This window comes from Engystomops pustulosus, chromosome 9 (assembly GCF_040894005.1).
Source record: "Engystomops pustulosus chromosome 9, aEngPut4.maternal, whole genome shotgun sequence".
NCBI lineage: Eukaryota > Metazoa > Chordata > Amphibia > Anura > Leptodactylidae > Engystomops > Engystomops pustulosus.
Window position 1 is genome coordinate 26,861,322 of NC_092419.1, and position 17,633 is coordinate 26,878,954.

Consider the following 17,633-nt stretch of genomic DNA (forward strand, 5'->3'; position numbering starts at 1 on the left):
GTTGTACTATTCCATAGCCCAGAGGCTGATGAATGTCAGGCTGTGTTGTCCAGCTGCTTGGAGTGTGGAGGAGGTCCTGCAGACAACGCTGGAGTACAACAGAAACCAGTATTGTCTGTTTTAATCCAGCAGAACTTCCTGTGATGTCACTTCTGAGAAATGTCATTCTTGATGGAGGATTCCCATTGATTTTGTGACCTGTGGTATTTCGAGGGTCGGCAACATCACAGCAGGGATATGGAGTTGAAGGAAAAACTTTAAAGTCTCCATTTAGGAATTGCAAATGACCGAGCCCCATTTTCAAAGGAGCTGCCTTAAAGGCTACTCCAAATATATGGGCATTAATACTTTTAGCACTATGTTTGAGTAATTAACTGATGTAGATAGATCATCCAGTGTTAAGGAGATCGCACTGGTTTCGGACGCCATCTTGACTACTGTCCGCCATCTTAGATACAGCGGCCATGTTCCCTGACCATTGTCAAGTTAATGTCATGATTCAAACTTCATTTTATGTAACCTGTTTACTGGCCTGTCAGCTAATACCCTTTGACATTTAATGAGAAGCCAGTCTGTCCTCGATGCTGCATAATAATATGATTCTGGAGCCACTTATCATCTCCTTCTCAGCAAACTAGTATAAACAATATCTGTGTACAAGGTCTCTGAGAACTGAGCACAATTAATTAATTGTTTTTCCCAGAATGTGCTGATGACCAATAGTTTTGGAGTATACTATTCACGTCCCTTTGATGACTCTTCTGTCTGTGATATTATGCATTTTGAGATATTAAACGGGAGAAGATCTTTACATACACTAAGAGACTGACGTGTGTCTTAGTTTTTTATGTTAAAGTTCCTGGTACCAGGACAACCATGGGTTAATTAGGACTCACCTTACAAAAGTCAAGAGGGCTGTTGGGGCCCTGCATAAAAATCCCTATCATCCAGGAAGATCAATATTGGGCTTTCCAGGAATCCTGGAAAACTTCCTTGGTTGATAGGCAAGGATAACCAGTAGAGATGAGCGGACCCGATGGTCCGGTTCACCCAGACATATGACTAACCATCACTCGGGACAATCTTAGCCATGACTAGATGCTAAGGGGCATCAATTTGCCAGACTGGTGGCAGTCAGATGGCCGAAAGCAAATGCCGAACCCAGTGAAAAAATGTTCTTCCCCTGCTCTGGCTTATGGTTTCTGCTTCCATCTTAGCGTCAGTCTCCTGGTCTTAAAACACTGATTGCTCTACCACAAGTTGAGTCTTCCAGCCGAGCTGGCAAAAATGTAAACCAGGTGGCCACTGCAACTCTTGAACTGGAGCAGTGAAATTACACACATTTACTTTTATTTGATACCCCATACCCATAAATAAAATTTAAAGGGAGTGTCCAATAATATTGTTCAGTAAGATGTTTACAAAAATCTGCCCGGTCTCCTGCAGCTCTGTAACTTCTGAGCCAATGATGATGTCCTTATACACAGTAATGTAAAAACGTGAAGGTAACTCTTGCCAACCAGATGAATCCGCTTGCATTAGATTATAATTCATCTCAACATGGCCTAAAAGTGGTCCTAACCCATAAAACGTTAATCAGCGAGGCTCCAATAGCGACTCTCTGCTCCCTAGCGCTTCCACTCCCTATGGGCACTTGCTGATTACATCATATTCATCGTTCGCTATGTAGGTGACAATCCCTGGAAATATAATCTCAAAATCCATCATCTATGGTGGCCGCAGGTGTCATGGAAGCCTTGGGTTTAGTTGTTAGCCTAATCTTCACCCGCCTGAGAGGCAAGAAGAGGCGCAGGCTGCGGGTGTAAAAGATATCCCCCTGATTGCTATAGTTGGTATAGTTGTCTATTTAGATGTTATGTGGGAGGCCCGTGATGATGAGCAGCAGGCCAAGGACACACACAGTGAAGCGGAGATTCTTAAACGACTCACAGTTCCTTTTATCCGCAGGCTTCAAACAGCAGGCTGGCAATAACTCCTTTGCTTGAGGATAGCAGGGCTGTAGATTGGCTGGATACTGGATAATGAGCGTCAGTGGCTTGCAGAAATGTCAGCGTGCACCAGTGTTCAGCATCACTGGGAAGATCTCCTATGGAGCCAGGTGGGCTTTGCTGCAACAGCAATACCAATCTCTGTGTTAGCAAGACATAGAGACACAAAATACTCTCACTAAAATCTTAGTCTGGTTGCTTCTAGGGATGCCAGTCAATGGGAAGCCTGCTCGCCTCAGGAAGGATGGATTTCTAAACATCAATACAAAATTAACCCTTTCAGGTTGCAAACAGGTGGTCAAATATAAGTAACATTCAAATACAGCGCAGGTAAGTCCCACTCAGAGCAGGTGGCAGCATAGGGCAGCAAAAGACGCAGGACAGCAAAACAAAACTGGGATATTGTCTCCTAAAGGGTCATTAAGAATTTTATAAATTGATTGCAGAGGGCAATGGATAACAAATATCCAAATAACAAAAGCTTAGCTGATGGTAGATGATTATTACTCAACTCCCGTCCCGTCCCCGCATTTATCATGCTCCATTTCTCATAACTTGTTAAGGCCGCATTTTCGAGAAAAATCATTTTATACCATATGCAAATTAGCTTGTGGTGGCGAGTAAATTATGTCTCGGCGGAGCATAGTGGTGCTCTAACAGGCTAATTTGCATATAGTATAAAATGATTTTTCTCCAAAATGCGGCCATACCAAGCTTTGAGACATGGAGCATGTAGAAGGAAGGGACGGGGAGGTGCAGAAAACTATTTTAGGACAGCGACAGAGGTGTAACAGTAGTGACAAAGAATTACAATGTATTGGTTCTTTTACATTGTAATCCAAATTGTTTCCTACTGGAAAACCAGTTTGAGGAGATTTTACATGTTTAACCTTTGTTGCATGTTATTTAGACAAGTGTGATTTATCCATTGACATGAAAGCAGGTTTGGACAAAGCCATATTGAGCTAAATGTAACAAAAGCCACGTAATGAAAGATAATACTGCCAGTCTTCTTCCTGACCAGAGGGTTCCATGAATGAATTATATCATAATCAGATATAAATTTCAGTTTTTAACAATTTGAATGCCGCCATGTTTCCGAAGCCCAAAAGAAGAACCACTGACTCAAATAAATCAGCGCAGGAAGCGAGACGATACCTGCTCCTACACGTCAACCTCTAGCAATTAGCACTGCGCATGTGCAATCTACCACAGGACGTGACGTAAATGGAACGCATGAGATGCGTTTCACGATGCGGAAGAGCGTTCCAAAGCAAGCGAAAAACGTCATCACTAAGCGCCCGCCGGATAACGCTCCTCTAGTGTGAACTGAGCAGGAGTCGTAGAAGTTTTAATGTACTTGTTATAGGTGAGTTATATGTACAGTTGTTAATGTATTGCATAATAGGTGTCTGTTGTAAAAGACGTGTTCGCAAGGCCTGATGGGATTTGTAGTGCAATACGAATTCGTGAGCTACAATACTGGGCATGGATCTTTGGATTGAAAGTGAAGCAAACGTAAATTGTCCATCTTGCTGATAGCAACCAATGAGATCATTTTCCGATCTGCATTGAAGAAATTAAAGCTGGAATCTGGTTGCTATGAATACCACTGAATCTCTACATTCTCTTTAATGTTGCCAGTGGCGATGCAGCAGTCTCTTTACAATTATTATTCGCAATGTGTAGAGAAGTCTGTAGTGAGGCAGCTGTGACGTGTCCACAATGCGTTCTGCCCCTTTAATCTGATGCTGAATCTCACCCCTTTAACTATGTTCCTTTTTCAGTCTCCTCTGCATGACCTCCTGACTGCTGCCAACACATCTGGGAACCACAGGCAGCATCCAAAATGGACGGGTTGGATGTGTGGGTGAAGGACAGGCTCCATGATGTCCTGGGAATGAGCGATCGGCACGTGGCGCAGTTCCTGATAGGCACCGCCAAGAGAAGCTCAAGCGCCGCAGACTTTGTAAGCCGACTAAACGACACTGGAGCCGTGGACGTGACTGACAAAGTGCGCAGCTTTGCGGAGGAGCTGTGGGCGAAGGTAAGAGAGAACTTTATATATATGGTCAGTAGTGTGATTATAGTAATTGTGGTGATTTCACTGGGTGATGCGTCTTTCTGGTACTCTCGCCATCTTAAATGCTTTACACGCTTCCTCTAAGACCCTTCGCCTAGCTACAATTAGCAGAGAGATGACAGGGAGCCAGAGACCACCTCTTCTTTCACTGCAGCTATGAAAGGAGTTCGATGATCTAGGTTCTTGTGATGGAAAGACCCCTTAAAGGACATCTAAACCAAGCACACTGACATACTGGTGTGTGTACCCTCTAGCAAGATTTTCTCTTCTTAAAGCTCCCTATTCCCTTGTTTTTAAGAAAAAAAGTGTATAACTTATGCAAATGAGCCTGAGGGGCTCTGGGCTCCAAAGCTGTTAATGGGACCTGGAGCTCCTCAGGCTCATTTGCATAATTTTTAAGCCTTGTTTCTCTTAAAAACAAGGGCATCGGAAGCTTTAAGAAGATCAAATCCAACCAGAGGGGGGACACATCAGTATGCTTGGTTTATAATCCTTCATCCTGGTGGTAGATGTCCTTTAAAGCAAATAGAAGGACTACATCTTCATGTAGGGAGCTATTTTTGGTGTACATGCTGAGAGCAGGCCACACTTGTGATCTGGACCATACTCCTCATGGCACAGAGGTCTACTGGGGGCTATTGGTTAGAGCATGTAAAGAGCAGACGACACGTGTGATTTGAACCAGACCCCACAAGGCACAAAGGTTTTGTGGGGGTTATTGGTTGCTCTGTGTCAAATTACTACCCACCTTTACACTGTAGTAATGGTTTTGTCTTCCTTGTCTCATAGCTGCCCCGTAAAGCTGTAGTTGAGCGCCCTGCCAGAGCCGCCGAGAGAGAAGCATTAGCAATGCAGCAAAAAAACAAATCCTATACTCTGCTGGAAGACAGCGATGAAGAGGAGGAGAAGGTCACGTCAAAAGACGAGAAGAAGAGGAAAAAGAAACATCTCAGGAAGAGGAGGAAAGAGGAGTCATCAGACAGCGAGAGCGACCATGCAAAGTGAGTTAAGTCCATGGGGACCTTCATTGTGCATGCAAACAGTCTCAACAATGTCACCACATCTCTCCCTTGATTTTACTAGGAATGAGAAGGTCTCCTCACCGCAGGTCATCTCTGATGATGAGGAGGAGCGTGAGGAGCAGGCCAGATTGAAGGACCTGGAAGAGAGAGATGCTTTCGCAGAAAGGGTAAAGCAGCGGGATAAGGAAAAGACCAGAAACATTGTGGAGAGATCAGATAAGAAGGTGAGAAGCTTCAGATTTGGGAATCCCAGTCTCGAAACATCTTCAGTCCTGATGAAATTGCTGTGACTGTAGTGTCTCGTCAGTTTCAACCATGTGACATTGAAAAGCCTGATACGTTGTACATTGCAACATTCATGATGTTTGTACTTAATCCTTAGGCGTATGAAGAAGCTCAGAAGAGACTCAAAGTAGCAGAGGAGGATCGTAAGAAAATGGTAAGAGTTATATAGTTCTTAAAGGGAATGTGTCACCTCATGATCAGCACATGTGGTTGTCTCTCATTTTACCTTCGCTCCTTTTCTTTCTGCAGATTCCAGAGTTGAGGAAAAAGTCTCGCAGAGAATACCTTGGGAAGAGAGAGAAGGAAAAGCTGGAGGACCTGGAAGCAGAAATAGCGGACGACGAGTATTTCTTTGCCGAAAGTGAACTGACGGCAGTGGAGAAGAAGGATCTGGAATACAAGAAAAAAGTCCGGGATCTGGCGAAAGAGTATAAGAAAGCTGGAGAGAAGGAGCGCATGGAAAAACAGGATCGATACTTCATGCCAGAGGAGAGCAGAAGCAAAGTATGTCATCTCTTACAGAGACTCCGAGAATGGAGAAAAGATAATACGCATTTTTTTAAACACATTTTTACTTCATTCATTTAAATTACATAATATTTAAATTATATTTTAGATAACAAAAAATTAAGCAACATATAAATAATCCCTAAATAAGTTGTTCTATATTTTAGTTTACAGTCCCTATGCAGACTTCCAAACACCCTCCGCTTTCTGAAAAAAAGACACCTGGCTTCTGGACCCGACTACAGACCTGCTTGTTTGTAGTCTGTCACCACGGAGATACATGTATGCATCAGATCTTCAGATTCAAGGCCGTAGGAGTTATTTTTAAGAGGGATAGTGCTTTGAATAAAGTTTAAAACAAAAAGTAATATCCTTTTGGGATTTTTTTTTTTAATTAATAAACAACCTTACACTTCTTTCACCCAAATAGATAATTTTTTTCAAAATAATATTTCAGCATCACAGCTAATCTGCACTACTGTGGATTTCCTGAAGGGCAATGTCGCTTTACTAAAGTCCATTGCATGTGCTCTATGCCTTCGACCCCACCTGGCTCATAATCTTAAGGTTGCTTTACTTCAATAATATTAGTAAAATAGTTGCAATAAATTCCTTTGTCAGTCCCCATTTCCATCTGGAAGCAATAAATATAGTCCCCAGTAAGGAGTAAATTTCCTTTTTAATTTGGTAGCTGTAAATATAGTCTCCAGTAAGTTTTCAGTAAATCTCTTCTCTCTGGCTGCAAATAGTCAGTCTCCTTTCCCTTCCGGCAGCTTTAAAACTGTACTTAGATTTCCTAACATTTCCAGTTTCTACTGACCCTATATGGCTGCAGGTTCAGACTACGAAAGCGTTTGTAGTCTGTAACCATGGGGACACTTAGATCTGCATAGGAGCTACATACGCAAAAGTAGGAAATGGTTTGTAAAGCGGTAATGATTTTATTTGAAAATATCTGTATTTATTAATATAAAATCGTTGTTTTATTGCAGAAAATTCCGGACAGGTACGAAGAACCAATAAGTGAAGAGCGTTTTGCTCCACGGGAAGAACAGAGACGGTGGGAGGAAGAACACATTGGTGCCGCAGCTTTAAAATTTGGTGCCAAAGATGCCCGTGCTCGGGGTCAGAAGGAATATGACTACGTGATGGAGGAAGATGAAGTCATACAATTTGTCAGTGCCACACAGATGAAAGGGACTGTGGAGAAGGTAGGACAGGGGTTGGGAATTGCTTTATAAGCATTTTCCTAATTCTTAGGCTGCTGCTTAATTTAGGTGGGGCCGCAGGATCCCTGTCCACCCTGTGAATGTGGGGTTTAAAAATTAAGACCACTATGATCAAAAATTCCCCCTATATCCTATAGGAATAGGGATAACGCTCTAAGGAAACTGTCTCCTCCTTGTAAGTGGAAGGCGCTGGATCTCTAGTATGCCTCAGAGAGTATCTGTAGCATGTTATATGCAAATTTGTGTTCAGGTGCACAGTGGGTGTGCTAGTAAGGCTCAGTGCACCCTCTTCTGTCTAGTTTTGCATTTGGAGTAGGGCACAGTCCATCAAGGTTAAATGGGAGGGAGCAGGATAGGGTGCACTGGATCTCATGGCCACGCCCATGATGCACCTTAAGGATCATTTGCAAACAAAGATTTCTTATAATTCGAGCCATGGATTCTGATGACGCAGGACACTTCACCTACAAGGCAATATCTTTAATTTGTAAGTAACTGGGAGCTGATTACCTAAAATAATTAAAGTGATAGACTTTCCTTAGAAGTTAGCACCTTCATTATACCTCTGTTAATTTTCCTGGAAGGACTACATATTTCCAGTAATCTTTTTTTGATGGCTGTGGCTCTGGTCCTCTATACATTGTACTTGTGTAGGGACATACCCTACGTGCAGGGAGAGTGGTTACATCTATTTCAGGAGGAATAACGGAGGAACGGTGTTGATATTGATGTTTGTGATGTCCCTCTTCAGGAAGACGAGAATGAAAAACAATTATCTGAGCTGGAGAAGCAGAAGATGTCCATCCAGGAGGTGAGGCGCAGTCTGCCGGTCTTCCCCTATCGTACAGATCTTCTCCAAGCCATCGCTGAACATCAGATCCTAATCATTGAGGGGGAGACGGGTTCTGGAAAGACGACTCAGATCCCACAGTACCTGCATGAAGAGGTAGAGGGTTAAATGTCTGATGTCCTTGATCCTGGCCCTTGGATATTGTCGTACATCACGCAGTAACTGTTCCCTCTTACTCCGGCCTGTGCAGGGTTACACCCACAAAGGAATGAAAATCGGGTGCACCCAGCCCCGGCGAGTGGCCGCCATGAGTGTAGCCTCTCGTGTCGCTCAGGAGATGTCTGTGAAATTGGGCAATGAGGTAAGTGCACCCCATTTAAATGTGTCTTTTTTTCCAAAAACAGCGCCACACATAACTTGTGTTTTTGCAGTTCAGCTGCATAGAGATAAATGGAACTTAGTTGCAGTACCAGCACAAACCTTGATGAGGTGTGACGCTGTATTTGGAAGAAAGCGGACATGTTTTTCAACCTCTGGACAACCCCTTTAACCTTTTCCCGGGACCATGATGTAACTCTACGGGATCAGAAGCTGATCCCGGCAGTACATGACACTTCGGACACCGCATTAACAGCTGGGATCGCGACTATCATGATCCCGGCTGTTTAGCCCTATAGACGCCGCGGTCATAGTGACAACAGTGTCTATAGTGCATTGCCACGACAATCGGCACCCTCCATGCAGGGCACGGAGGTGTTAGATTGTTGCCAATCGTCCAATAAGGACCCCAGGGCTGCCTTCAGTAGCAGCCTGTTAGGATCGTGCACTCTGCAGAATGCAGAGGCTGACTATGAATTGTCACTGAACCTGTATGGTGAATGCCATAAAAAAAAAATTAAAAAACGCAAAAAACACAAATATTAGGAAATTTTCACATCTGACCTCACAAATACAGCATAAAAAGTGATCAAAAAGAAACATTTACCTGAACATAATACTAAGAATAAGTACAGCTTAAAAAAAAAGTACAGCAAAAAATAAGCTCTAAAACAGCTCTGTAAACAAAAAAATTAAATGTTCTGCCCATTGCAAAAACAAGCAAATTTCTCAAAAAATTTGTTCTATGTTCAGCAAAACAAGTTGACCATTAAAAAAGTTTTATAAATGGATTATCACGTAATCGTGATGACCTATAGAATAAAGATAACACATTTTTATGGTATGGGGAATGTCCGGGGGGGGGGGGGGAAATGCTAAAAATCATAAATAAGAGCTAATTATTTTATTAACCACCACCAAGAAAGAGTCAATAAAATCTGATTATTAGCTACTGAAACTCCCCCTCCCCTGTAAATCATGTTCCTGCCTGAAAAGCAGATCATTTAAAACTTTGAAAAATGAATAATTTTTAGACATATTTGCCAAATTTCCATTTTTTTTTCATAACTAAACACAAAAGATATTTTGTGAATAGAAATATAAAATTTTTCTATTCTTTTGAAGCACAATATGCGACGAGAAAACAATCTCAAAAATCCCCTTTGCCCCTCCTCTACCTCTGTATCCGCTCTCTTCTCCCAGGTTGGATACAGCATCAGATTTGAGGACTGCACCTCTGAGCGGACGGTTCTGAAGTACATGACGGATGGGATGCTGCTCCGAGAATTCCTCACTGAACCCGACCTGGCCAGTTACAGGTATTGGATGGGGCTATGGCGCTGGAGCGGATATCCTTGTCTCCTCCCGCTGTAACATGTTTCATGTCCTCCTCCCAGCGTCATCATTATAGACGAGGCGCACGAGCGCACCCTGCACACAGACGTGCTCTTCGGCCTCATTAAAGACATTGCCCGTTTCCGGCCCGATCTCAAGGTCCTAGTGTCCAGCGCCACCCTCAACACCGAGCGCTTCTCTTCTTTTTTTGACGACGCCCCCATATTCCGGATCCCTGGAAGACGCTATCCTGTAGACATTTACTACACCAAGGTAGGTGGATGGAAACATGTATGACTTGGATTGTCACATTCATTCTACCATCATGATAAACCAGGGACCTTACTCATAGATCCAGGCACCGTGACTGTGGTAATCTTCTTATATCTGTTATCCATGGTCTCCTTCCTTCTAACAGCAACTTTTAAAATGATGCTAAAGAGTCAGAAGGGCTCCTGGGGGTGTTACCAGTGCCCCTCCCTGCTGCAGCTTCACAAGGTGTTACATTGTATCCCCTGCTCCCTCAGCATTTCCCCCTCCCTCTGCCTGCTTTAAACTTACACAGTAGGAGGGAGAAATGCCCCGGATCAGTGTAACAGCCTGTGAATCTGCAGCATGGAGTGGCTCTGGTATAAAACTTGATATTAGAAGCAAGGAGGCCATGGATAACAAATATAAGAAGATTACGTAAGTGTCCCTGGTTTACCATGGTAGATTTCCTCCAGAGGGGTTGTCCAAGTTCAGTTGTACAGTTTTCCAGTATACTTTCTGTATCAATTCTTCACAGCTGTCTAGATCTCTGCTTGCTGTAATTCTATATGAAGCTTCCTTTATTACTATCTGTGGATAAAAAACGGAGCCGTGCACCTGTGTGACATCACATGACCAGGGTTATAACGAGCCGTGCATCTGTGTGACATCAAATGACCAGGGCTATGACGAGCCATGCACCTGTGAGACCTCACATGACCAGGGATATAACAAGCCATGCACCTGTGTGACATCACATGACCAGGGATATAACGACCCGTGCACCTGTGTGACATCAAATGACCAGGGCTATGACGAGCCATGCACCTGTGTGACATCGCATGACCAGGGATAAAATGAGCCGCGCCCCTGTGTGACATCACATGACCAGGGCTATGACGAGCCCTGCACCTGTGTGACATCACAAAACTATGGGTCGTTGTTTATCTACAGGAAGTAAAAAGTGAATCTTCCTATAGAATGACAGCAAGCAGAGATCTAGAAAACTATGAAGAATTGATACAGAAAGTATATTGTATATTCATTGCACAAACAATATCAATTATTGGATGAAAGTGGACAATTCCTTTAAAGTTGTCACTGACATTTTAGTGCTAGAAGATGATTCCTAAATTCCTTTAAAGGGGTTATCTGGGTCTTAAAAATTATTTAGGGCCGGGCTGGCTATTTAAAAATAATAAACATGTACTTGCCTCGTCTGGCGCCGCCGATGTCCCACGCTGCGGCCCGTCTTCTCTGTGTGCCGGGATACAGGAATACACAGGAAGCTCCCATCCGACACCATCTACCAGCGCTGAGAAATAGGGACGGATGGGAGGAGCCGGCTACATCGCGGACCGGAAGCTCCCTGTGCGCGGCTTCTGTACCCCTGTAAACAAATGGGGCACAAATCGAAGGGACCGCGGCGCGAGACATCGCCGTTCCGGAGGTGGTAAATACATGTTTATTATGTTTAACTAGACCACCCCAGCCCTCAGTAATTTTTAAAACCCGGATAACCCCTTTAATTAAAAACTGATCACCCGTTTGCCCACTGAAGCGGATTATAAGGGCTCCCTCCAATGTGCTTAGTATATATTTAGTGTTCAGGATCACTCATCAGTATGTGATTAATGAAGGTCCGAGACCCTGCACTTATCGGCTGTTGCATTGTGTAGAGACAGGAGGCTCCATCCATTGTATAGTGGCCAGAACAGGGAACTGCAGATCCTCAGCATGGCCACTAGACATTGGGTGGAGGTTATACAACAGCTGATTGGTACAGGGTCCAATAATTGTCCATAGAAACAATCGGAAGATCCTTGAGCACCTGTCGCCCCCATCCTGACATTAATAATTCCATGTATCTGCTGCTCCTCCTGGAAAGGTAAAATAGACATCTAAAGGATTGTGTATAGAAAGTCAATAGGGAGTGCCCTTACACAAAACCCTATGTACACTGATGGAGCAAGTTGAATGCTGACACCCATTTCCCGGATATCCCTACTTTTCCAGGAGGAACAGCTCAACACAAATACAAAGAAAGGAAATAAAAGGTTTTCTGAAATTATAGGAGTGTGGGGAGGTAAAGGGTTAATGTAGTGAGGGGATTAGTTAACTATTTGTATTCTTGTTCTTCCTCAGGCCCCCGAGGCAGATTACCTGGAGGCGTGCGTGGTGTCCGTCCTGCAGATTCATGTCACGCAGCCGACTGGAGATGTCCTGGTCTTTCTGACCGGTCAGGTGTGTATGTGTGCACATGCTACATGTGACCACAAGGGGGCAGTATCAATACCACCAAGTACAGTGCAGAGGTTAAAGTTTACATTTCGGTCCTAAGGCTTTGGAGAAAACTGCAGGAGAGATGTGTAATAATATGCGTGTGTCTTATTAGTAGCAGCAGAATTGTGAAATATGAATTTATATTGGAGGATTGTACAGGGGTTGTGTCCTCACACTGCTGTGCTCATCATCATCTGCAGCCAGGTATTGTTCCTTGGGAGATGTGTAATCAGACCTTTGTGTATAGTTTTGTGTAGCAGCTGAACTGTGAAGTATGGATTTATATTTCAGGATTTTAGCTTCTCCAAGTGCACTGGGGCTATCCCTCACACTGCTGTGCTCTTAGATCTTTGCATTGAACTGCTCGACAGCACCCCCTGTATGTTCTAAATAAAAGCGGGTTATTGGATTCTATAGCAGGGGAGGGGCTGTGGTGCAGTTCAGTGGGTGACGCTAAGAATACAGCAGTGTCAGCGTACCAAACACTGGCTGCAGAGAGCACAGAACACATCAGTGTGAGCACATACCCCCAGTGTAGTCCAGGAATATAAATCCATATATCACAGTCCTGCTGCTACTTCCAACATATACAAAAGTATCATTACACTTCTCTCCAGGAACAATACCTAACACTGGCTGCACAGAGCACATCAGTGTGAGCACATGCCCCCAGTACAATCCAGCAATATAAATCCATATATCACAGTCCTGCTGCTACTACCAACATACACAAAATAATCATTACACTTCTCTCCAGGAACAATACCTAACACTGGCTGCAGAGAGCACAGAGCACATCAGATATGCCCCCTAGTACACTTGGAGAAGCTACGATCCTGGAACACAAATCCATATTTCACAGTCCTGCTGCTACTAAAGACATACACTCTGATTACACACCTCTCCAGGGCTGGCTGCAGAGAGCACAGCAGTGTGAGGACAGCTCCCCAGTATAACCCTGAAATATAAATCCATATATCACAGTCCTGCTGCTACTAACATACACCTCTCTCCAGGGACAATACATGACACTGTCTGTATGGTGACCGCTGCTGTATGTGTTGCAGGAGGAGATTGAGGCTTGCTGTGAGATGTTACAAGAGCGATGTCGCAGGCTGGGATCTAAGATCGCAGAGATGCTGATTCTACCCATTTACGCCAACTTACCGTCTGACATGCAGGCCAAGATATTTGACCCGACTCCCCCCGGAGCCAGGAAGGTGAGACATGGAGTCGGTGCGGAGAAGGGGGTACACGGTGACGTCTGTACATAAGTAATAACTGTTCTTCCTTTCTCAGGTGGTTGTAGCCACCAACATCGCAGAGACGTCTCTGACCATCGATGGGATCATTTACGTCATCGATCCCGGGTTCTGCAAGCAGAAGAGCTACAACGCCCGCACCGGGATGGAGTCCCTCATTGTCACTCCCTGCTCCAAGGTGACACCTGCCGCAGCATGCATGTGTTCTCCATAGGGAGAGGGTAATAGCCGCTGCTAGACACCTCCAGAACACTGTGATTGGACATGTTATAATCCAACATGTCCAATCCTTTTCTTTCCCTGACATCCACCATCGGGGTAGAGGAGGGACTCCCACATAGATCTCATATAGATGGATTTTGGTGGGTCCAGTCATCTTTATGTTCTATTATTTCTTGTCAGTGGACGTGGTAACACCCAGTTGTCCAATTATTTACATATTCCCAGGAGGAATAACAGGGGGACAACAAAGAATTCCTATAAAGGAGGCTCCATTGTGATATTGTACTGTATCCCAGCCTCTTGCCTTGTGTCCTGGGATCCGCTGTGATGATAGTTATCAGGGTCTTGTGCTTGTTTCCAGGCATCAGCCAATCAGAGAGCAGGAAGAGCCGGCCGCGTCGCTGCGGGGAAGTGTTTCCGGCTGTACACGGCTTGGGCGTATAAGAATGAAATGGAAGATACAACGGTACCAGAAATCCAGAGAACCAACCTGGGCAATGTGGTTCTGCTGCTGAAGAGTTTGGGTGAGTGGAGGCATCATGGGATGACTGATGTCATGTGATCTCGTCCTAGGTGTCTCCCCACCACCTTCTCTTGTCTTCTTCTCCAGGTATTAATGATCTCATTCACTTTGACTTCATGGACCCTCCACCCCATGAGACGCTGGTCCTGGCGCTGGAGCAGCTTTATGCCCTCGGGGCCCTCAACCACCTGGGAGAACTGACCAAGGTAATGGCGGGTGATGATGGCGCAGGCCGCGGCTTCCTCCAGGCCTCCTCCTTACAAGTCATTTCCCTTTATTCCGCAGCTCGGGAGGAGAATGGCGGAGCTTCCGGTGGACCCCATGTTATCCAAGATGATTCTGGCATCTGAGAAGTGAGTAGACTCCGCCTCCTTGACTATACAAACGGATGACTCTTATCCATCCCCGTTACAGCTGTGTCTTCCTCTCTTTTTCTAAGGTATGGTTGCTCGGAGCAGATTCTGACCATCGCCGCCATGTTGTCTGTCAATAACTCCATCTTCTACCGACCAAAAGACAAACTGGTTCATGCAGACACGGCCCGCGCCAACTTCACTGTGCCCGGGGGAGACCACATGGTGCTGCTCAATGTCTACACACAGGTAATTATAGGGCAGCACGGTTCCCTTTGAATTGGTTAGAAAAGCATGTTTCTCTCTAAAACAGCGCCTCCCGTGGCACAGGTTGTGAGTGGAATTGCAGTTCAGTCCATGCTGTATCCTAATACCAGACACAACTCATGGTATAGCAACGGAGGCCGCACTGTTTATCTATCAAAATGTTCTGTCCAGACAGAAATGCTATCAGCACATTGTAATGAATGAGGAGGAAAATCCCAGGCTGGGACTTCTACGATAAGCCGTCCTGGAAGTCCTGTTGAATTCAGATTTTCACGCAGCACTTCATATCTCAACTTCATTGTTGGAGGAAATAATGTGGATAATGTTGGTGTTCAGTGCACTCCTCCTATATGACCCCTGACCTCTGCGATCTTGTGGTCTCTTTCAGTGGGTGGAGACGGCTCACTCCCTGCAGTGGTGTTATGAGAACTTCATCCAGGCCCGTTCCCTGCGCCGGGCCCGCGATGTCCGGGAGCAGTTGGAAGGTCTCATGGCACGGATAGAGATCGAGCTGACGTCCTGCGAAGGCGACACAGTGCCGATACGCAAGGTAAGTGACAGCTGGGTTCTGGTGCAGTGTAACGGTGGATTTCCAGCGGCTTCTGATGATCTCTTACGTCTTGTCATTCATCAGGCGATCACAGCCGGGTACTTCTACCACACGGCCAGGCTCACCCGCAGCGGGTACAAGACGGTCAAGCAGCAGCAGTCGGTATTCATCCACCCCAACAGCAGCTTACACGAGGAGCAGCCGCGCTGGGTCATCTACCACGAGCTGGTCTTCACCACCAAGGAGTTTATGAGACAGGTCCGATGTGATGGCTGCCATATGTCATCATCATACAGTCCGACATACATTCTGTTCCACTACACAGGGTATCGGGAAAGGTTGTCTTAAAATTTGCCTTTCACTCGTACAGGATAAGGGACACAGTAGTTCATAAGGGGCCTATGTGCATCTCTGGCCACTCAGTATTCACTATTGTGGCAGTAAGTGTGCATACCAAATAAATGTTATCCTCTATACTGTGTCTCTCTTTAAAGGGACTCTGTTTTACTACCATCCCCCTCAGGTCGGGGACGAAATGTCCTTTCTAGAATTTCCTCTATTATTTGAAATTTCACCCGTTTACCTATAACAAATCTCCAATTTCATGTTAGATTGAGCAGAGAACAGTCATATTTGCGGAGAGGAGTCAAGATCAGAAGCTGCAGGGTCACATAAAACACTCATTTTCAGTTCTATAGGCTCTAGAAACATGTGCCTGGTGTTTTATGAAAGATAAGAATCTCTTCTTTCAAGTCGCATAAGACTTGTTGTTCTGTGATATACAGGGGCGGCGATACAGTCAAGTAAAAACATGGTTGAGATTGTGATCTGCAGAAAAAGATCTAGTCCCTGCTTGTTTATTTACCTGCATGTATCTCTGGTTCTGTAGCTCACAGAAACACATGATGATGTGATCTGTAAGATGTGATTCTTATCTTCAATATGACACCAGCAGCATGTTTCTAGGTGTTAAAGAAGAGAAGTTATGGGTGTCTAAATTGATGCTCCCCCTGCAGCTAAATTTGACTCGTCTCAGGCAATATATGACTCTTCTTTACTCATTGTCATGTGACTTTAGAGGAGATTTGTGATTTTAGCAAACGGGTGAGATCTTACATAAAAGAGGGAATTCCAGGAAGGACATTTCATACCCTCCCTGAGGGGGTTGGTAGTGTAATAGGGTAAAATTTGTTGATGTCTTCCCTTTAAAGTGAAGGCAGTTATATCCGCTGAGATCTGTAGAGTCACTCATGTGAATGAAAATCTTCCTGCGTTGCCGTCCTTGGTGAGCATTTTGCTCCGACATCGACCTCTCTCTAACCAGAAGATATTGCACCCACAGATCATCGAGATTGACAGCTCCTGGCTCCTCGAGGTGGCGCCACATTACTACAAGTCTCGGGAACTGGAAGACGCCAGCAGCAAGAAGATGCCTAAACAAGCCGGAAAGAGTAAGGAGGAACTCGGCTGAACGGTGGCGGCCATATCCTAATTCTAGGACTCAGGTACAGGGTCAGAAGGGCAATGATCATCCAATATGTTAAAGGGGATTTCTGGCCCCCTACCATGTGTTTATTTCATACTCTGGACCTAACCCTGATCCGCCAGAACCTATACAGTGGCTAGATCTGGAATCAGAAGGTTGTGTTGATGGGGTAATTCTCCTCTGATCCCATTCAGGTGAATAGAAGCAGAGCTGCAGTACTCCACCCTGCCACTATACAGCGCATAGAGCTGTCTGTATCCTCATCACTGCAGGGTCTGGGAGTCTACTATCCCCCCCATCACATCTGCATAAATGAGGCATTTAGAGGCAATATATAGGTAATATACTATTTGATGACGATAATTTGTGTTTTGCATTGCAGGAAGGAGAAGACGTCTTGTCAGCCGGTCACTGGATTATATATATATATATACACGTGTACAGTTCTTGTATATAAAATTATCATTTTGGATACAAAACAAGTTTTTGTCTGTTTTAATTTTACCGCATAATTGAGCATAAGCCGAGGTATCTCATTTTACCACCAAAAACTGTGAAGAACCTATTGACTTGAGTATAAGCCTAGGGGTGGGAAAAGCATTAGTAACAGCCTCCCCAGTATATAGCCAGTCAACACTCGGTGGTATATAGTATGTCCTGCGCATAAAAAATAAATTACCCTTTCCGACACCCCGGGCAAGTCCTTTTCTTTCTTTAAAGGGGTATTCCGGGAATATGAACGTCTGATACAAAAACCCATAATGCTATAAATAAATGAATGTAACAAAACTTAATGTCAT

At 44.6% G+C, this 17,633-nt stretch overlaps 1 protein-coding gene across 1 annotated transcript; it reads left to right on the top strand.

Moving 5' to 3' along the window:
• Positions 1 to 3,229: 3,229 nt before the first annotated feature.
• DHX16 (DEAH-box helicase 16) lies at positions 3,230 to 17,321 on the top strand. Its single transcript, XM_072123244.1, has 22 exons — positions 3,230 to 3,378; positions 3,797 to 4,056; positions 4,882 to 5,093; positions 5,176 to 5,338; positions 5,497 to 5,553; positions 5,649 to 5,903; positions 6,899 to 7,117; positions 7,887 to 8,081; positions 8,176 to 8,286; positions 9,507 to 9,622; positions 9,701 to 9,911; positions 12,033 to 12,131; positions 13,238 to 13,390; positions 13,470 to 13,610; positions 14,016 to 14,178; positions 14,265 to 14,383; positions 14,463 to 14,530; positions 14,617 to 14,779; positions 15,186 to 15,347; positions 15,432 to 15,605; positions 16,690 to 16,852; positions 17,216 to 17,321. The coding sequence occupies exons 2-21, from the start codon at positions 3,859 to 3,861 to the stop codon at positions 16,816 to 16,818; spliced, it is 3,108 nt and encodes a 1,035-aa protein (XP_071979345.1). The 5' UTR covers positions 3,230 to 3,378; positions 3,797 to 3,858; the 3' UTR covers positions 16,819 to 16,852; positions 17,216 to 17,321.
• Positions 17,322 to 17,633: the final 312 nt, after the last annotated feature.

Excerpts from the sequence above, each read along its gene's own strand:
- DHX16 (XM_072123244.1), top strand. The coding sequence starts at position 3,859 with ATGGACGGGTTGGATGTGTGGGTGAAGGACAGGCTCCATGATGTCCTG. Across the intron at positions 9,912-12,032 it reads TAGACATTTACTACACCAAG|GCCCCCGAGGCAGATTACCT; the intron begins GTAGGTGGATGG and ends GTTCTTCCTCAG. Across the intron at positions 15,606-16,689 it reads CCAAGGAGTTTATGAGACAG|ATCATCGAGATTGACAGCTC; the intron begins GTCCGATGTGAT and ends TTGCACCCACAG.